The following is a 22,759-nucleotide window of genomic DNA, read 5'->3' on the forward strand; positions in this document are numbered from 1 at the left end:
AAATGTCATCTGATTTTCATGTGAACTCAAAACCTTAAAGCTGCATTAAAAGACCAGTGTGTGAGATTTAGTGCCATCTAGTGGTGAGGTTACAGATTGCAACCAACTGAATACCCCACCCCCTTCTGAGCATGTAGAGAACCTCCGGGCCACAAAACTTGAGAAAATGTGAAAAGTGTTTGATTTGTCCATTCTGGGCTACTGTAGAAACATGGCGGTGCAACAAGGCTTTGTGAATGAGGACCTTCTCCTTATGTAGATACAAAGGGCTCATTCAAAGCTAATTAAAATACAATGACCCTTAGTTTCAGATGATAATACACTAATGAAAGCATAATTATGAATATTATATTCCATTTCTGCCAATAAATTCCATCTAAATTCGACATACTGGTCCTTTAACTGATTAACAGACACACAGAGACAACAGACAACAAGCTAGAAACACAACATTTGAATAGTTTCACCTTTATGATAATCAATGGAAGATTCGTTTTGATGAAATGAAAAACAATTAACGTGAAATCCAATTAAAACTTCACTGATTATAGATTTAATTTAAAATAGAAGAAAAGCATCTAAATCCTGATTTACACTTGAGTTTGACTTCTTTATTTTCTTCCTGGCTGCGTCCTTCTTTCCTCCACAGTCACACACTGCAGTACTGTAACTCAGCTGCAACATCAACTACTGTGAAAGAAGTATTTCTACGCTGTAGTACTACATGTAGTTTGTGTATTTGTTCCTGTAGTGACTGTAGGTGTGACTGAGTGTTTTGTCCAGCAGGTGTCGCTGCTGCATAAAACATGTTGATGATGATGATGATACTTTATTTTTACATCCAGCCTGCAAATTAATGTTTTATTTGTCCCATATGATTTTTCACAGTAATCATTTTATTTTGGTTGCAAAATTGGAGCATAAAATAATATTTTTTCACATACTACATATTAATGCACAATGATGAACCTTATGCTGCTGATGAATGATATCTGAGTGTTTCTGAAGCAGCTTGAGTTGGAGAAACTTTGGCAGATGGATGAAAAGAAAGAGAGACAATATGAGGTGAAAAAAGCAGCTTTTTACTAAGTATACTTAAAACAGTTCCATTTTAATACAGTCAGTTACACTTAATATAATTAAAGTTGGGCTTTTGTACGACTTTAATGTAATCCTTTGTAAATGAAAGCAAATGGCCTCTAGTTCCTCATCTAACCCTCTCAGTGCCCAGTTTAGAGATCCAGAGCGCCTCCCTCTCTCCACATCTCTCCTTCTCTTTGACAAACATAATCTTTAATTTCCCAAATATTTATTCACTACAGCTCACATTCCTGCTGATCATCTTCACATCATCCAGCTGATGGAAGAATTTATTTCATATTGATTTTTATTGCTTTAATTTCTCTGAATATCTCTCATCTTCAATGAACTGAAATCTTTTCCAAACACAGTATCACACAAACAGAATAAAATCCCCCAAACATATTATTGTTATTATTGTTTTTATTATCTGATATTTCAGTATAGCTCTATATTATATAGGGGAGAACGGGGTAAATCGAGCCAGTGGGTAAAATGAGCCACCCCCTTTATCTAGGTAACCCTAAACAAAAGTAATCATGTGACCACAAATTAAGAAAGTATAGTTCACATCACTCAATCCATCTTGGACTCAGTCACATGGAGAGAGTGGTCAGCAAAAGAGAGCGAAAAAAAAAAGAAGATTTTTGTCATGCCAAGTGAATTCATCATGTTACTAAAGTTATCAGTCTTGTATCTTAATTAACAAATATGTTTTGGGCATTATTACATGTTAATTTAAGTCAGTTAAAGCTACAAAACAAGGTCATAAACTTAGCATAACTGTGGATTTGAGCCACTGTGTGAAACAGTTTTGTCAAAATGGAGGTTGTGGGGTAAAACGTGCCAGTGGTGTTGGGGCAAGTTGAGTTAATGGTTCAATTTACCCCCCAAAATGATTTTCTTATTTTTATATTTTAGAGACTAGAGACACTGTTCATGATAATGTTTAATCACTATTACACGTTACAATGTTGATGAATAAATACCTAATTGTTGACTAATGTTAAGTTTAAGCCAAACACAAACATGCTGTACATACAGACAGGTGACAAATTAAGGGAAAAGCCAACATAATGTGTTTTAGTAAGGTGTTGGACCACCAGAACAGCTTCAATGTGCCTTGACATTGATTCTACAGTCTCTGAACTCTTCTGGAGGGATGAACACCGTTCTTCCAAAAGATATTCCTTCATTTAGATGATGGTGGTGGAGAGCTCTGTCTAACACATAAGTTCAAAATCTCCCATAGATGTTCAGTTGAGTTGAGATCTGGTGACTGTGAAGGCCATAACATATGATTCACATCATTTTCATACTCATCAAACCATCCAGTGACCCCTCGTGTCCTGTGAATTGTGACATTGTCATACTGGAAGAGACCACTCCCATCAGGATAGAAATGTTTCATCATAGGATAAAGCTGATCACTCAGAACAACTTTGTATTGCTTAGCAGTGATTCTTCCCTCTAAGGGGTCAAGTGGAGCCAAACCATGCCAGCAAAAATGCTCCCCAAAGCATAACAGAGCCCCCAGACCCCCTCACTGTAGGGGTCAAACATTCAGACCTGGACCAGTTTTTTCTTTAATTTGTCACCTGTCTGTTTACACAAAAGCACATTTACACACACATTCTTTCTGTTGTTAACACTTTAATCTTTACTGAAAATGTTGAGATAACATATTGAACAACAGGACACAAACATATGATTTTACTGAAAAGTATGATGAGTTTTTGCCTTTGTTAATCTGATGGCATTAATAAAGTTCAAAATTATCTCAAAACTGTTTGATTTTGTGTCATTTTTATAGCAGTATTTAATGGTAGCACTAATTATCCCTAGAGTGCTCATTTTACCCCTACCATGGGGTAAGTTGTGCCATAGGCACACATAGACTAACTTTTTTTGATGGGTCATTGTTCTAAAACCATAATAATTAGATAACTTGTTTTCATTTCCTTGGGTACACAACAAGCTGAGGTATGTATAGTAACTATTATTTGAAACAAATACACTTTTATTTTGCAATAAAATCATCAAATGTAAAAAGTGGCTCATGTGTATATTATACACCTGTACCTGTTTTATATGTATGTATATCATTTTACATTATAAATGTGCACATACATAACTGTATATTACATACCTGCAAATATATAACTGTATTTTACATAAAGGATAATCAATTAAAATCATGAATCTACAAACTTGGAGGATATAATTATCCAACATATATCAAAGTGTCTTGACAACTCAATCTGTCTTTTCTGTATTAAACATAATTAAAATATAGCTCCTAAACCTCAGACCGTCCTGACATTTGTGTTGCTAGGCAACATCTATGTAGCAGGAAGCATGACATCCTGTGTAGCAGCAGGAGTAGTTGTACTAACAGTCATATTAAAAGCAAAGGTGAGGTAATAATCCCTGAGTTAATCATGTTTATGTCGATTCATCGTACAGTTTCTCACTTGGTTGTAATTCCAGTGAAGCATCTTAAAATATCAGTACAGAATCTATGGGACTTATTACCAAGCACTATCCTTAAAGTTAAAGAACAACATAGTTTGAGTTCAGCTTCTAGTTTCAGTTCAATTTTAGTTAGTTAACAATTTCTCATTTGGATCAATACATCTTTTATCTGCTCTGATGTCCCACTCTTTTCAGAAAGTCAAAGAAATATCAGATAATGAGAACGCAGCTCAACACCACGGTAATAATTATAAAGTCAAATCAGCCATTTTTCACAATGTATTAAACACAATAATGACAAAAGAACTTCTCTTCAAAGATATAGCAGTGTTTATTAAACTCAGCAGAATTAACAAAGTTAACAAATGCTTCATTCAATAAACCACTGTCCTAAAATCTAATTCTACCAAAGCAAATACAATAACAAAAGTAACAGCAATGTACAGTGTTTAACACATGCAGGTGAATGCATGTGTGTGTGTGTGTGACAAGATGGCGACGCGATCTGGCGTGATGGCGAGGGTTTGGGTGCGGACATGACTATGGCAGGAAGTCACGTCATGCGAGAACCAAATGGCAGAAGTACGGCAGTGTCTTGGTTAGACAATAGCAAGATGGCGCTGCCTGGTGGTCGGCATCTTGCACTCACCCAATTCCTTGTGAAACACACATGTCTGATGGTAGATAAGGAAAGACAGAGCAATGATTTGTCCGACCTTATCTGACCATCAGATGTGTAAGAAGATGTCAGTGCGTTTGTGTGTTATGTTGTGTTCACACCAAATGCGAAGCGAATTTTCGCTTTGAACGAAAATGCATTAAGTATTTCAAACCACATTTTCAAGGGTTTTTAATCACCTGAATTCCCACCTGTGACACTAGGAAGCTTGGTCCTCACTCATTTTATTTAAAAGATGATAATAGTAGTAGAGCCAGTGATAAAAAAAATTTCAAAAATTATTAAAAAATACAGATAAATTGCCACACAAGAAAAAGAACACGGTGAAAGCGGCTTTCTTTCTGATGGGCATGGTGGGGTTTGGTTGGGGCTACTTCTGTCAGCCACATACACTCTTCAAAAAGGAAGTATTTTTTTTATTGATTATATTAATCATTCCACCAGTTAAACCCCGCTGTCACCGCTTCAAGTGAAGAAAATCCCTCCACAAGACGCCAAGTTCCCCAAACGAGCCAAACACACTCTGACAAACAAACCTCCAAACTGTCAGGAGGGAAACCGAACTGAACTAATATCACAGAAAGAGACAGGAGTTGACAAAAGAAGCTCTGTGTGTCACGACTCTCCGTACTGGAGTTCCCCACCATAGAGGCTCCTTGCCCCAGCGTGCACCGTGCAGGCTGACCCGCAGTGGTGACACTTCATGTCATGACATATTCTACAGATATAGACATTGAAACCATAGTGAAAGGTGTAATGTTGCTGGTATGATGTTAATATGACTGTCAACAGATCATTTTCTCTATCTAGTTTTGCTGAGAACTGCACGTATCACGCTGAAAAAGTAGACGAGACCCCGGATCTCTAGATGACATGGCGCAGCAGCCACACAGCCTGTGTGCTGCTCTAATCTGTTAACCTGGGCACCAAAATGAAAAGCAAGAAGTTCCACGACGCACGCGGGCTGCTCACGCAGGCTGTGTGTCCCAGGCGTAGGACTCAGTAACTAAGTTATCTAGTACCAGCGGCTACCACACAAGTCTGCTGGCTGATTAATGAGTACAGGAGCAACAAAGCAGAGTTAGCTTGCTGCTAACTCTGTAAGGACTGCACAAAGGAGTGACCTGGACCCTCGGACCTGCACAACTTGAGCATCAAATATCCAGCAAGGTCTGCATCCTTCAGCCTTGGAGCCAAACTCATCTCAGCCTGGCTCATCCACGGATTCACCAGCTAAGAAGCAGAACACCACAAAGGATCGTTTTCTCCATGGACTTAGTAACAACTCAGCATAGCCTAGCAACATATAGTGTAGCATAGCATGGCTAAGCAATAATGTCTAACTCAAGCAATGTACTGTACATTTGGCTAAGGTTATTCATTGAACTATTGTTGTGATGTCCTTGTTGTGATGGTCAGGTTATTGCATAGTCGCACTGCCAAGTTAATGTTAGCATGCTTACCACACATGTTACATCCAGTAACTAGGCCTTGCATGCAACCAACTTCTTCCTGACCTGGCACCTTTAGCATACACCAATTGGCCTTGAACAGAGAACCATACACTTAAGAGGTTTACACACACACACACACACACACACACACACATACACTTGTATATAGCTACATTTAGCTAGATTAATATTGTGTATTTTGCTCTTTTACCTTTTTGTTAAATAAATGCTTTTGGATATACATGTCTGTTTTAATGTTGCACAAGAATGAGTTTTGCCAGGCTCTGCTCTGCAAAGAACTCCAAAATCCTTCAACCTTAACTAGCTATTGATATGGTAATTTTGTTTATAGTTATCAAGTTAATTATTAATCAAAGTTCCAAATTGGTAGATTAGTAAATTTTGAGACTGAATTGACTATCTTTTTCCCTGACTCCAGGGTGATACCCCGTTATTATTAATTTTAATTAATAATTTCTATTGATTTTAATAATCAATAAATTATCTTTGATAATCATTAAATATTTCTCATAGCCAAACGTGTAGCCAAGGCCCAATAAAGTGGTGCCCCGTGTGAGGCAGAGTACAGTTGGCAATTATTCATAATTGTGCAGGGACAGCTTAATTTTGGAAAAAAAAATTTCCCAATAGCAAAATTTTGGAATCTAAAACTTTTCGACTATCTAAAAGCCTTTATATTCAACACAACTAGTCTGCCACAGGAGTAGATATCTAGCTGTACTTACAAACAAGTGCAGTGTGGTGAGATTTGATTTTTCAAAACAAATTTAGCTAAAGCAGTTAATCATCCAAATCTTAGGTTATTGGTAACTACTGCTGCTAGCCCTTATAGTCTTATACTTAGAGCTTGCTGATGCTGCTAGCCACTCAGGTTGAACCTATTCTGTAGGAAGTGTAAGAATTTACACTGAATCTGAATCTGTTCAGCATTCAAATATCACATATTCAATGCAATCTAGTCAAGCTGACAGAATTGGCTGTTAAGTCAAGTGCTCGCATTTTTAATTTAAAAACAGTGCCCTACCGGCCCTGTGACACATAGAGAGCTTGTACCTGGCTGTTACTGCCATGCATTCCAGCCCAAGTAAAAAATAGAGCCTGTGAGATAGAGCCACAGTATGCTACCAGCCCTGTGAAACATAGAAGTTATCCTCTGACTGTTACTGCCCTGCATCTCACTAGGGACAGCCTGTTAGGTTCCCATTCTTTGTAAATGAAAACACATGACAATAACAACAATAAACACTTCTTAGCAAACAAGACACCTTAGATAAAAAGATTACTTAGAATAACAAGAAGAAGAATTAATATATAATAACAAATAATAGTTGTTTTTTTTTTAAACCAGAAAATCACATATAAGAACAAACTTTATACCAACAATTCTTTTGAACAAACCTCTGGTGAGACAATACCAAATGCAATTTTTGTTCAACAGGAATAATTTCAGCCATTTTAATTTCAACACAGCATTAAAACATTCAGAGTCAATAGCTTGTAGACCAACATATGTGTATTCTTTAATTATGCCTATTTTCTTAATGCAATGAACCAGATTTTTCCAAATGAAATGAAGTTAATTGGTTGAAGGTTTTAATGAACTTGGCCATTGAGTATGAAGGATAAATGCAGCTTGCTAAGGATCCCATTTTAGTTAGATATGTCCTTCCAAAAAGACTGTCAGGTCTCTGTAACCACATATTCAGCCTCAGTTTACATTCATGACTTCTATCTTGTATGTTTTAACAGATTTGATTTGAGATTTGATAAGAATATAATTTGCCTTTATGAGGGTGAAATCATGTGTTGGATCCCAATAATTCCTAATAAATGTAAAATCCATTGTCTGTTTAATCTGATGCTGTCTGTTTGTACTAGAAGGGAGATTTTTCACACTGACAAAGTCTCCACGTTCACTAATTCAGAAGTCAAACAAATTGTTTTGTTGTTGTTGTAATCACAACTACAAACATTGTGCCTCCATGTTTCTAGATGATCAAAATCCTCTGATACAGTCGATCAGTCTTCACTCTTACAAAGATCGTCCAGCCTCCAACAAACAACTTGACCTGATTTGACCGCCACACCTGCTGCTTCTCCCCAACACTGAATTTCTTCTTCAGGTCTGACTGTCATGTGAATTATTTTATTTCTTTTCTCTGAAGAGGAACTTTTTACAGGAAGTCACACAGGCACACTTCAGTTCGAGCCAAATATCTACGTCTTCCACCATTTTACATCCCCCAAGACATCTTCTCGTCTTGTGTAAAATGGCGGACACTTTATGGTTTCTCTAACAGCAACCATACAGATAGACAGCCTGTGACTGGTTCAACAGCTTCTTATCAGATCGCGTGTGAACGTAGGCACAAAGACGCTGTCATGTTAATTATTAATTATTATATTTGATTCCTCTGAAGAGGTACTTTTTACAGGAAGTCAGACACTGGTCAGTTTGAGACCTGATGAAGGATTTTATTTGTTTTAGTTTTTTGACTGTTAAACTCTTGAAACTCTAATTGTTTAGAGTGCAATTAATATTATAGAGATATTGTTACATGTTATACAAATGCATTAAGTATTTAAAACCACATTTTCAAGGGTTTTTAATCACCTGAATTCCCACCTGTGACATAAGGAAGCTTGATCCTCACTCGTTTTATTTAAAAGAAGATAATAGTAGTCGGAGCCAATGATAAAAAAAAAATTCAAAAATTATTCAAGAATGCAGATAAATTGCTACATAAGAAAAACAACACAAAGACACATAACTCAATAACATCTTTTTATTGTTTTACTTTTTGAAGTGTTACAATATGTTGACTGTGCGTTTGATCGATCCGCCCAATTCCGGTCACGAAACCGTGCGTTTGATCGGTTCCGCGCGGTTCATCCGTTTCTCCAATTTTGATCACGAAACCGTGCGTTTGATCGGTCCCTCCAATTTTAATTTATGAAACTGTGCATTTCATCCGCGCCTCTAATTTTGGTTACGAAACTGTGCTTTTCATCGATGCCTTCAGGGGTAAATGTGGTTGTTGACCTTATAAATTTACACGATATCATAGTATGGTTCATCTTCAAGGTTCCTTTCGTGGGTTTCATTGATGCCGTCGGTATTAATCGTGCTTGTATTCAGAATCCTTCTACTGTAAAACTCTCTCAGCCACATAAAGCCTCTACACATCTTTCGGATAATTACATAACCGAGGGGTTCGCCATTTATCTCAACGCATTTGAGCAAAAGAGGAAGAATCTCACCAATACTGTAGTTTTCTCTCATCTGTAAATTATTCAAGCTCACGGCAAATTCCACGTCATTTATCCGCAGCACAAACCGATTTCCTTCAAAAGCCATTTTGGAGAAAACGTAGGAGTCCCGTGATCCTTTTCTGTCAAAACAGCTTTCACTCTTCCGTGAGAAAAATGCTGGGAGAAGGTCTGATACCTGCCTTTTTATTCTCACCCTGCTCTCTGATTGGATGAGGAAGAAATGGGTGTTGTGTAATCAGGGTGGAGTCATATCTCAGAGAGTAGAGCCTGACTGATAAATCTGCCGTTTTCTATCAGAGGTCAAGCCTACAGTTATTGAAGCTAACGGGATATTTCTCTGAGAGTCTGAAAAACTAGTTGGTTTGCTGGAGAAGACGTGCTTTCATTTACAGAGAACAGGAACCTAACAGGTTGTGTGTGTGTGCTGATGACTCACACTAACATGCTAACACTCAGAACGAAAGAAATCCAGAGTATGTATTGTATGTATTATGTATTATTATTTTTTTCACTAGGGACAGTCTGTTAGGTTCCTATTCTTGGTAAATGAGAGTACATGACGATAACAATAACACATTCATGACTTCTATCTTGTATGTTTTAACGGAAGATTTGATAAAAATATAATTTGCGTTCATGAGGTTGAAATCATGTGTTGGATCCCAATAAATCCTAATGAGTGTGAAATCCATTATTGTCTGTTTAATCTGATGCTGTCTGTTTGTACTAGAAGGGAGATTTTTCACACTGACAAAGTCTCCACGTTCACTAATTCAGAAGTCAAACAAATTGTTTTGTTGTTGTTGTAATCACAACTAGAAACATTGTGCCTCCATGTTTCTAGATGATCAAAATCCTCTGATACAGTCGATCAGTCTTCACTCTTATAAAGATTATCCAACCTCCAACAAAGACGCTGTATGTGATTCACAATCAACTTGACCTGATTTGACCGCTACACCTGCTGCTGCTGCTGCTCCCCAACACTGAACTTGTTCTTCAGGTCTGACTGTCATGTGAATTATTTTTTCTTTTCTCTGAAGAGGAACTTTTTACAGGAAGTCACACACGCACACTTCAGTTCGAGCCAAATATCTACGTCTTCCACCATTTTACATCCCCCAAGACATCTTCTCGTCTTGTGTAAAATGGCGGACACTTTACAGTTTCTCCAACAGCAACCATACAGATAGACAGCCTGTGACTGGTTCAACAGCTTTTTATCAGATCGCGTGTGAGCGAAGGCACAAAGACGCTGTCATGTTTATTATTAATTATTATATTTGATTTCTCTGAAGAGAAACTTTTTACAGGAAGTCACACACACACTCTCAAGTTTGAGACCTGATGAAGGATTTTATTTGTTTTAGTTTTTGACTGTTAAACTCTTGAAACTCTCTAAACTAATTGTTTAGAGTACAATTAATATTATAGAGATATTGTTACATGTTATACAGATGCATTAAGCACTTAAAACCACATTTTCAAGGGTTTTTAGGAAGCTTGGTCCTCACTCATTTTATTTAAAAGAAGATAATAGTAGTCGGAGCCAATGATTAAAAAAAAATTCAAAAATTAGTCAAGAATGCAGATAAATTGCTACCTAAGACAAAACAACATAAAGACACATAACTCAATAACATCTTTTTATTGTTTTATTTTTTGAAGTGTTAAAATATGTTGACCGTGCATTTCATCGGTGCCTCCAATTTTAATTTATAAAACTGCGCGTTTCATCCGCGCCTCTAATTTTGGTTACGAAACTGTGCTTTTCAACGATGCCTTCAGGGATAAATGTGGTTGTTTAACTTATAAATTTACACAATATCATAGTATGGTTCATCTTCAAGGTTCCTTTCATGGGTTTCATTGATGTCATTGGTGATAATCCTGCTTGTATTCAGAATCCTTCTACGGTAAAACCGTCTCAGCCATATAAAGCCTCTACAAAATACACCACACATCCTTTGGATAATTACATAAGCGAGGGGTTCACCGTTTATCTCAACACATTTGAGCAAAAGAGGAAGAATCTCACCAATACTGTAGTTTTCTCCAATCTGTAAATTATTCAAGCTCACGGTAAATTCCACGTCATTTATCCGCAGCACAAACCAATTTCTTTCAAAAACCATTCTAATATTTTGGAGAAAATTTAGGTGCCCCATGATCATTTTAATTCAAAAAAGTTTTCACTCTTTTGCGAGAAAAAGTGCTGGGAGAAGCTCTGGTACCCGCCTATATAGTTTCTCATCCTGCTCTGTGATTGGATAAGAAAGAAATGGGTGTTGTGTTAGCAGGGTGGAGGATTTACAGGGAGAGAGACCCAACAATTCCCCCATGAGCAAGCACTTGGCGACAGCGGTAAGGAAACACTCCCCTTTAATGGGAAGAAACCTCAAGCAGAACCCAGCTCTAGGTGGGCGGCCATCTGCTTTGACCGGTTGGGTTGAGAGAGAGCGAGAGAAGAGGTTGGGGCCGTGGGACACAGAGAAGCAGCAATAACAACAACAACAACAACAACAATAGATACATGACTAGCAGAAACAAACAGCAACAACAGCAGGAACAGCTGGAGAAGGGCAGAAGAAGGACGAAGAAGGACATCAACACGCCAGTATGGTTTATGGGGTTTCCTGCAGATGAGAAAGCACAAAAAACTCTGGAGAAGAAATCAAGTTAGTAGCATGCAATAATAGTAAGGACACTCATCTGATGCATTGTCTTTAGTGCTGTGGAGTCAGGGAGAGGGGGCACCGTCTCCGGGGTTCTTTTTGTGGTTCTCATTGACGAAATCAGTAATACTCATGCATGCAGCCTAACTGTAGTGCGCTCAACATATTAAATCAATTGAGGCTGAACTTACAAATTTACACAATGTCATAGTATTGTGCATCTTCAAGGCTCCCTTGGCAATTCTCATTGGTGCCATTGGTAGTAATTATGCGTGTCATCGGAATCCAAAGCCACATACTGCCTCTTTGCAATATGTCATACAGCTTTTGGAAAATTATATTGTCGAGAGGTTCTCCAACACATATGAGTAGACGATGAAGAATTGCAGTTTTACTGTAGTTTCCTCCCATCAGGAACTGGAACAGGTTCACCGATAACACGTCATCATTTTTCTGAAACAACAACTGATTTCCTCTAACACTCAATCTGATATTTGAAAAAAACTTTGGAGCACCATGACTATCTGCAGATCCAAAAAGTGTTCACTCTTCTGGTAGCACGTAAAGTGCCAGGAGAAGCTCTGGTACCTGCCTTTATAGTTTCTCACCGTGCTCTCTGATTGGACGAGGAAGAAATGGGTGTTGTGAAATCGTGGTGGAGTCACATATCAGAGAAAATTTGTAAAATTTGTAAAAACAATTTTACAAGTTTAATGTAATATTATATCTTCTGTATTTCAGCTCTCTTACAATTGTTGTATCAACTGAAAGTAATGATACTTTGAAGAAGTTATAATCTCTCATTTCCCGGATATTTATTCACTACAGCTCACATTCCTGCTGATCATCCTCACATCATCCAGCTGATGGATTTTGTTTCATATTGATTTTATTGCTTTCATTTCTCTGAAAATCAATCCTCAATGTATTGAAATTATCACACAAACAGAATAAAAGCCCCCAAACATATTATTATTATTGTTATTATTCTTGTTTTTATTGTCTGATATTTCAGTATACCTCTATATTACGTACCCTTGGGAGCACTTGGCTTGTGTCAGTAGTTCAGCTTCATCTCTGGGGAACACCCCCAACTCTGGGAGTGATGTCCAAATTAGGAAATGTGCGTCATGTATCAGGTGGATGTGACTCCCCTCGTTGAGACCTGCTGACAGACGTAAAAGCGAAGCAGAGGAGAGAGACTGAGATAGCGATGTAACCAACCTGCACACTGGACTATGACATGTTTTATTTTCTTCCCAAAAACAAATAATTTTAAAAATATTTGTACGAAACAAATATTCGTAAAAGACTCACTATTTGTGCTTTGCTGAATAACGTATTTGTATTCGGGCACACCCCTACAACAGAAAGCCATATGTAAAATCATATCAAAAAATATCAGACATTAAGTTACACATACAACTAATTCTGTGTTTTCTCTGTTAAATATCATTAAAATATAACTCCTATGCTCCAGACAATTTTGACATTTGCGTTGCTAGGCAACATCTATGTAGCAGGAAGCATGATGTCCTACAAAAGGCAGAAGTGAGGTAAAAATCCCTGAGGTAATCATGTTTATGTCGGATCATTGTACAATTTCTAAATACTTGATTGTAACTCCAGTGAAACATCCTAACATATCAGTATAGAATCTATAGGACTTATTACCAAGCAATATCCTTAAAGTTAAAGTACAACCAAGTTTGAGTTCAGCTTCTAGTTTCAGTTCGATTTTAGTTAGTTAACAATTTCTGATTGGGATCAATATGCCCTTTATCTGCTCTGATGTCCCACAAACAGTTGAAACCAACCGAAACTGGTCCCCAAACAATGGAGGTAGTTCTCTGAAGGTTTCCCATCATTTGTCTGTGAGACTGTTGGAGGCTTGAGGTTGAAAGTTTGTTTTTAGCCAAGATGGCTTCTACAAACAGGCTTCAGATGTGATCCTCGTCACAGGGGACTCTGTGAGGCTGCAGCTGGAGGAGAAACACAAAGATAACCTGAGGATAGGGCAACTCACTCCCTTTAATCAACAGCGGGTCTGAGAGCAACCCGAATAGGCAGCTGTACCAACAGATCACTTCCTCTCCTCGTGCAGAGCCAGCAGACCCACGGATCGTTCCCCAGCCACTCAGGGGGCACCTGAGTCTGACAGCACACCTGTTCTGAGTCAGTCCACCTGTAAAAGAGAACTTGGAAACAAACACCCTACAGACACGTGAACATTTCAAATGGTCAAAGTTCAATTTATGGGGGTGAAGTTTACAGACTTCCAGCTGCTCTGTTCAGAAAGCCAAAGAAATATTGCAGCTCAACACCATGGTAATAATTATAAAACATGATTTTCATTTATCAGTTCCTCACATTTCAGTGATTGATTCTCTCTCATTTCCTTTTTCTGTTCTCTAACTCAGTCAGCTGACTGAGGGCCTTCACACTTTCCAATTCAACCAATCAGTTTTTGCCGCACCCATCTTTCTTTGCTCCAGTGAACTTGTCAGACGCCTAATAAAATGACGACATCATGATGGGGTCCAATCACCAAAGACTACTCACATATGGTAAATGGACTCTACTTGTATAGCGCCTTTCTAGTCTTCCGACCACTCAAAGCGCTTTTACACTACAAATCACACTCACCCATTCACACACATTCATACGCTGAATGGGTACACGTTCTACCATTCAAGGTCCCAACCAGCCCATCAGAGGAAATTAACCATTCACACACATCCATACACTGATGGTACAGCCATCAGGAGCAATTTCGGGTTAAGTATCTTGCCCAAGGACACATCGACATGTGGACTGGAGGAGCTGGGAATCAAACCGCCGATCTCCCGATTAGTGGACGACCCGCTCTACCTCCTGAGCCACAGCCGTCCCTGTTATATACACTATGTCAAATATATTCGTCTTTAAGAAGTCCATAAGCCTCTTTGTCTATTAGTTTCTCCTGACTGGCCTTAAGAGAAAATATATTTAAAGGCCCTGAAATATTTTTTCAATCAGCCTCTTACTATGAGCGATGGAGTCCTGCATGAAAATACTACAACGTAAAAGCAGTTTTAGTAATTTTACCAGATATATTTCTGTATTTTTTTAGCTTTTCTGAGCTTTTCTCTCTGGTCTGCCAGAGCTGTCAGATCACACTCACAAAGACCTGATGAAGGATTTTCATTAGTTTAGTTTTTGACAGTTAAACTCTTGAAACTATAATTGTTTATGAGAGTGTGATTAATATTATAGATAGTTATATATTATACAGATGTATTAAAGCTCTGGTTGGATCCACATGGAGAGTCGGGGCTAACGTTAGCTGAGGGGCTAACGTTAGCTGAGAGGCTAGTGGAGCGTTAGCCGCAGCATGACCGGAGGGAAGCACAGCCGGCTAGCCTTCGCTAGCCTCCCAGCTAACGTTAGCCCTGGTTCTACATGTGGATCCAACTAGAGCATCGAGCCCCGGTTTGTTATTCAAGTTAAAGTGGGAAGAGGCAGCGGGTGTGACGGGCATCTTGAGTGAAGTGGAGCCTGTGGAGGAAGCACCGGGACCATCAGGGTGAAACAGTCCGTGGAGGGAAGCACAGTCAGGCGTCGGAGGAGAACGCAACAAATCAGCCTCTCATAATCGGCAGAAATGGCCGATGCCAATTTCATTTTAGAGCTTTTATCTGCTGATACCGATGATGTACCAATAATATTGTGCATCCCTAGTTATTAGTAATGATTAGTAATTATCATAGATAATTATGAATTATGAAATCAAGATATTGTTAATATTAATCAATAATTCGGGCACCAACTGTTAAAGACCTCATGGAGGGGACACAACTGTCAGATCTGTGATGAGCACAGTTGTTTATTAGCAATAATTAACAATAACCAGTGACAATAAATTAATTATAAAAATTAATAGAATTACTAGTATGAATTAACAATTATGGGGCACCACCCGGAAACTGGGACCAATAACCAAACAAGGTAGTCTCATAAATGAGTTCACCTAGAATGTTAATATCTGAGAGATATCAACATTCACAGGTGAACAAAGAAGGGTTGAATTCGAGCTCTGACTCCCTCAATCAGCCACTTTTCACAATGTATTAAACACAATAATGACAAGAGAACTTATATAGCTTTATAACAGTGTTTATTAAACTTAGCAGACTGTCCTAAAATCAAATTCAGGGGCCGTCCTTGCGCTGTCGGTCGATCTCATGGCAGCTGATTCTCGGGAGCGTGGCGGAGAAAACAGCAGAGTCGACTCAGTTGAAGACTCCTCTCATCCAGCGGTGGATCTCATAACTGCTGATTCTCGGGAGCATGGTGGAGAAAACAGCGGAGTCGACTCAGTTGAGGACTCCTCTCATCCAGCGGTGGATCTCATAACTGCTGATTCTCGGGAGCGTGGTGGAGAAAACAGCGGAGTCGACTCAGTTGAGGACTCCTCTCATCCAGCGGTGGATCTCATGGCAGCTGATTCTCGGGAGCGTGGCGGAGAAAACAGCGGAGTCGACTCAATCGAGGACTCCTCTCATCCAGCGGTGGATCTCATAACTGCTGATTCTCGGGAGCGTGGTGGAGAAAACAGCGGAGTCGACTCAGTTGAGGACTCCTCTCATCCAGCGGTGGATCTCATGGCAGCTGATTCTCGGGAGCGTGGCGGAGAAAACAGCGGAGTCGACTCAATCGAGGACTCCTCTCATCCAGCAGTGGATCTCATAACTGCTGATTCTCGGGAGCGTGGTGGAGAAAACAGCGGAGTCGACTCAATCGAGGACTCCTCTCATCCAGCGGTGGATCTCATAACTGCTGATTCTCGGGAGCGTGGCGGAGAAAACAGCAGAGTCGACTCAGTTGAAGACTCCTCTCATCCAGCGGTGGATCTCATAACTGCTGATTCTCGGGAGCGTGGTGGAGAAAACAGCGGAGTCGACTCAGTTGAGGACTCCTCTCATCCAGCGGTGGATCTCATGGCAGCTGATTCTCGGGAGCGTGGCGGAGAAAACAGCGGAGTCGACTCAATCGAGGACTCCTCTCATCCAGCGGTGGATCTCATAGCTGCTGATTCTCGGGAGCGTGGTGGAGAAAACAGCGGAGTCGACTCAGTTGAGGACTCCTGCTGCTGAGCTGCTGAGATGGTTGTCGGGTGAACACGGGAGAAGACTCCTCTCATCCAGCGGTGGATCTCATAGCTGCTGAGCTGCTGAGATGGTTGTCGGGTGAACACGGGAGAAGACTCCTCTCATCCAGCGGTGGATCTCATAGTTGCTGATTCTCGGGAGCGTGGCGGAGAAAACAGCGGAGTCGACTCAATCGAGGACTCCTCTCATCCAGCGGTGGATCTCATAGCTGCTGATTCTCGGGAGCGTGGTGGAGAAAACAGCGGAGTCGACTCAGTTGAGGACTCCTGCTGCTGAGCTGCTGAGATGGTTGTCGGGTGAACACGGGAGAAGACTCCTCTCATCCAGCGGTGGATCTCATAGCTGCTGAGCTGCTGAGATGGTTGTCGGGTGAACACGGGAGAAGACTCCTCTCATCCAGCGGTGGATCTCATAGTTGCTGATTCTCGGGAGCGTGGCGGAGAAAACAGCAGAGTCGACTCAGTTGAGGACTCCTCTCATCCAGCGGTGGATCTCATAGCTACTGATTCTCGGGAGTGTGGCGGAGAAAACAGTGGAGTCGACTCAGTTGAGGACTCCTCTCATCCAGCGGTGGATCTCATGGCAGCTGATTCTCGGGAGCGTGGCGGAGAAAACAGCGGAGTCGACTCAATCGAGGACTCCTCTCATCCAGCGGTGGATCTCATAGCTACTGATTCTCGGGAGCGTGGCGGAGAAAACAGCGGAGTCGACTCAGTTGAGGACTCCTCTCATCCAGCAGTGGATCTCATAGCTGCTGATTCTCGGGAGCATGGCAGAGAAAACAGCAGAGTCGACTCAGTTGAAGAATAGCGGGGCAGAGAAGTTGTCTGTGTCTTCGTGAAGAAAATCTATTTCTTTCTTCTGCAGGTGGTGAGAGTGTTGGTTGAAGCAGCGGTCTGTCTTGGATCCAGGCATGGTTGTCGGGTGAACACGGGAGAAGACTTCTCCCATCAAGCGAGGGGAGTCTTCCAGGCTGTGGGGGAAATGCATGTGCACGGGGTTACCTCCGTTAGTGAAGCTGGTTCACGGAGGGACAGAACATCGCCCCAGCTCAGTTCAAAATGGGAGACGTGTTTCTCTGTGTGTCTTCAGGTTTTAAAGGGGCGCTGCCTTTGTGTAACTCCATGGTTGAGGCCCAACATCATTGACACCGTCAGTTGTACTCATGCGTGTAATTGTAGTACAATCAACATATTAAACCAATAGAGGTTGAACGAACAAATTTACACAATGTCATAGTATTGTGCATCTTCAAGGCTTCTTTTGTGGTTCTCATTGATGACATTAGTAGTACTCGTGCACGAAGTATGAATCAATAGAGGTTGAATTTCCAAATTTGCACAGTGCCATGACACTGTGCATCTCCGGGGTTCCTCTTGCGGTTCTCATTGACGACGTCAGCTGTACTCTTGCGTGTAATTGTAGTACAATCAACATATTAAATCAATTGAGGAAGAACCAACAAATTTACACAATGTCATAGTATTGTGCATCTTCAAGACTTGTTTTGTGGTTCTCATTGATGACATCAGTAGTACTCGTGCAAGTAGTATGAATCAATAGATGTTGAATTTCCAAATTTGCACAGTGCCATGACACTGTGTGTCTCCAGGGTTCCTCTTGTGGTTCTCATTGACGACGTCAGCTGTACTCTTGCCTGTAACTGTAGTACAATCAACATATTAAATAAAAAGAGATTGAACTTACCAATTTACACAATTTCATAGTATTGTGCTTCTTCAAGGCTCCTTTCCCGGTTCTCATCGGTGCCATTGGTAGTAATCATGTGTGTCATCAGAATCCAAAGCCTCATACTGCCTCTTTGCAATATGTCATACAGCTTTGGGAGAATTATATTGATGAGGGGTTCTCCATTGAGCTCACAATATATGAGTAGACAATGAAGAATTGCAGTTTTACTGTAGTCTCCTCCCATCAGGAACGGGAACAGCTTCAGCGATAACACGTTGTCATTTTTCTGAAGCAACAACCGATCTCCTCTAACACTCAAACTGATATTTTGAAAAAAACTGAGCACCATGACTATCTGAAGATCCAAAAAGTTTCCCCTCCTCTCGCAGCACGCAAAATGCTGGGAGAAGCTCTGGTACCTGCCTTTATAGTTTCTCACCCTGCTCTCTGATTGGATGAGGAAGAAATGATGTTGTGAAATCAGGGTGGAGTCACATATCAGAGAAAATGACATCACTGCACTGGAACAGTAAACTTCACTGGGAATTTATTAACAATATATAAAAAAATATAAAGAACAATTTCACAAGTTTATTGTAATATTATATCTTCTGTATTTCTGCTCATTGATATTTATCTTACAATTTTATCAACTGAGAGTAATGATACTTTGAAGAAGTTGATGGTGATGTTCTGTGTAAATGCTATTTACAGTGTTTATGGGTCACATGATGAATCAATAAATTGTCTATAATGGAAGCAGAAGTGGCCTCAGACACCCTGATGAAGGCGAGACAGCAGAAAATGTTTGGTGAATAAAGCAGAGTGGTTTACTGGAGAAGACAAGCTTTCATTTACAAAGAATAGAAACCTAACAGGCTGTGTGTGTGTTAATGACTCACACTAACATGATAACTCTCAGGATGAAAAAGTCCAAGTCTGGCATATTGAAACATGTTCACAACCATCTGCAAATATTTGTTACCTGAGGACAAGTACAGGATCCAGCTCATAAGTCTTCTATCATGTTGACTAAAGTTCAGTAAGGCAGATTTCTTCTCTCACATGTTGCTGATGTTTTGCTGCTTTCACACACTGACAAAGTTCCTCTTTTGTCACATGGAAAAGCTGTGCTTCCCCTGTCTAGGTCAGGATATATTTAATATGCTGTGTAGTGGTCTGGCCATGCCTAACTAATACGTTTCAGCTTGCATATAACTGTCTACATCTTCCACCATTTTATATTTCCTACTCTCCAGGGATATTTGTCTTTTGTAAAACAGTGGACACATTACAGTTTCTCTAACAGTAACTATACATACAGAAAGATAGAAGAAGAAGAAGAAGAAGAAGAAGAAGATATACAGACAGCCTTAAATTAAATAAAAGTTAGTGAATTTCATTCCTAGGTGGAGGTGTTAAGATCAGATGCAGATGGACAGTTCGGGTTATTCATAGATATCAAGTAATGGAGGTGATGTGAACACTGTGTTTTGAGATATTAGTCTGAATAATGAAATGAAAGATTTACAGTGTTTATGGGCCACATGATGAATCAATAAATTGTCTATAAGGGAAGCAGAGGCGACCTCAGACACCCTAATGAAGGCGAGACAGCAGAAAATGTTTGGTGAATAAAGCAGAGTGGTTTACTGGAGAAGACAAGCTTTCATTTACAAAGAATAGGAACCTAACAGGCTGTGTGTGTGTTGATGACTCACACTAAAACGCTAACTCTCAGGATGAAAAAATCCATATTAAAACATGTTCACAAGCATCCGCAAACATTTATAACCTTAAGACAAATAGCTCATAAGTCTTCTATCATGTTGACTAAAGTTCATTAAGGCAGATTTCTTCTCTCACATGTTGCTGCTGTTTTGCTGCTTTCACACACTGACAAAGTTCGTCTTTTTCCCTCATTAGTGGAAACGTTTTAAATTAACTTGTGTATGACATGGAAAATCTAGGTCAGGATATATTTAATATATTGTATAGTGGTCTGGTCATGTCTAACTAATACATTGCAGCTTGCATATAGTGCTGCTTGAAAGTTTGTGAACCCTTTGGAATTTGCTCTATTTCTGCATAAATATGACCTAAAACGTGATCAGATTTCCATGCAAATCCTAAAACTATATAAAGAGACATCAATAAAACAAATGAGACAAAAACCTTACACTTGTTTATTTTTTGAGGAAAATGATCCAATGTTACATATTTGTGAGTGGCAAAACTACGTGAACCTCTAGGATTATCAATTCATTTGAAGAGGAAATTAGTGTTGGGTGTTTCAATCAATGGGACGACAATCAGGTCTGAGTTTAAGAGGCCCTGCTTTATTTAAAGAGGAGAAATCTGGGTCTTCACTGTCAAAGTCTGAGCTTCACAACAGGTTTGTGAGAGTTTGTCATGGCTTAAACAAAGCAGATTTCTGAGGACCTTAGAAGACAAATTGCTGATACTCACCAGGCTGGAAAGGGTTACAAAACCGTTTCTAAAGAGTTTGGACTCCACCAGTCGACTGTTAAGCAGATTGTGTAAAGATGGAAGACATCCAACATCATTGTTACCCTCCTCAGGAGTGGTCGAACAACAAAGATCACACCAAGAGCAAGACTTGTAATAGTCTGGGAGGCCACAAGGGACCCCAGGGTAACGTCTAGGAAACTAAAGGCCTCTCTTGCAGTATCTACTTTCAATGGACCTCATTCACTATTATGTGCGTAGAAATGTTCTTACTTGGCGTGCCGGCCAATTTTGTCCTTACCACTGTGCATGTATGTAGACAGGCGTGTGCCCGCTATCTGCAGTTAGCATACTACCATGCCCCAATTTCTCTATATAAGGAAAGCTCTGTTGGAGCGGTGCAGCAGCGCAGAGAGCTGTCACTCATTGCAAAGAGTGCGATGATGGTAAAAATGTAGAAAAACTTTACTGCTCAGAAGTAGAGGCCAGAAAAGTCGGATTTGGCTGGTAAACTTGTCACTGGCAAAACCGTTTGGAGCTCAATTGTGAATATAGACTGCATACCTGTTGTACCACTGTACTTTTTACAGGAAGTCACACACACACTCTTCAGTTTGAGCCAACTGTCTATATATTCCACCATTTTACATCTCCTACTCTGCAGGGATGTTTGTCTTGTGTAAAATGGTGTTACCGAAATATCCGTGGTAGGCTGATATCGGCCGACCGATAAATCTGCCGACCGATAAATCTGCCGTGATCTATCAGAGGTCAAAACTACAGTTATTGATTTTTTTAATGCAATGAACCAGATTTTTCCAAATGAAATAAAGTTGAATTGGTTGATGGTTTTAATGAACTTGGCCATTGAGTATGAAAGATAAATGCAGCTTGCTAAGGATCCCATTTTAGTCAGATATGTCCTTCCAAAAAGACTGTCAGGTCTCTGTAACCACATATTCAGCCTCAGTTTACATTCATGACTTCTATCTTGTATGTTTTAACATCATTTGCCTCTATGAGGTTGAAATCATGTATTGGATCCCAATAAATCCTAATAAGTGTGAAATCCATTATTGTCTGTTTAATCTGATAGAAGGGAGATTTTTCACACACTGACAAAATCTCCACATTCACTAATTCAGAAGTCAAACCAATTGTTTTTTTGTTTTAATCACAACTAGAAACATTGTGCCTCCATGTTTCTAGATGTTCAAAATCCTCTGATACAGTCGATCAGTCTTTACTCTTATAAAGATTATCCAGCCTCTGACTGGTTCAACAGCTTTTTATCAGATTGCGCGTAAACGTAGACACAAAGACGCTGTCATGTGAGTTATATTTATTTTCTCTGAAGAGGTACTTTTTACAGGAAGTCACACACACTCTTCAGTTTGAGCTTCATCTTCCACGATTTTATATTTCCCACCCTCCAGGCATGTTTGTCTTGTGTAAAATGATGGACACTTTACAGTTTCTCCAACAGCAACCATACACATAGATAGAAAGATAGAAAGATAGAAAAGTCTTAAATGAAATAAAAGTTTGTGAATTTCATTCCTAGATGGAAGTGTTAAGATCAGATGCAGATGGACAGTTGGGTTTATTCATAAATATCAAGTATTGGAGGTGATGTGAACACTGTGTTTTGAAAGATTAGTCTGAATAATGAAATGAATACAGAATTTGTTGAATTAACTGAGGAATGACTATTTAAAGCAGAGCGCTTTACTGGAGAAGATCTGCTTTCATTTACAAAGAATAAGAACCTAACAGGCTGTGTGTGTGTGT

At 39.7% G+C, this 22,759-nt stretch overlaps 1 protein-coding gene across 1 annotated transcript; it reads left to right on the forward strand.

Moving 5' to 3' along the window:
• Positions 1-15,880: 15,880 nt before the first annotated feature.
• LOC137196304 (microtubule-associated protein futsch-like) lies at positions 15,881-17,617 on the forward strand. Its single transcript, XM_067609173.1, has 3 exons — positions 15,881-16,745; positions 16,917-17,036; positions 17,208-17,617. Exons 1-3 carry the CDS (start codon positions 15,881-15,883, stop codon positions 17,615-17,617), a joined length of 1,395 nt encoding a protein of 464 aa, XP_067465274.1.
• Positions 17,618-22,759: the final 5,142 nt, after the last annotated feature.

Source organism: Thunnus thynnus, chromosome 13, assembly GCF_963924715.1.
Source record: "Thunnus thynnus chromosome 13, fThuThy2.1, whole genome shotgun sequence".
Lineage (NCBI taxonomy): Eukaryota > Metazoa > Chordata > Actinopteri > Scombriformes > Scombridae > Thunnus > Thunnus thynnus.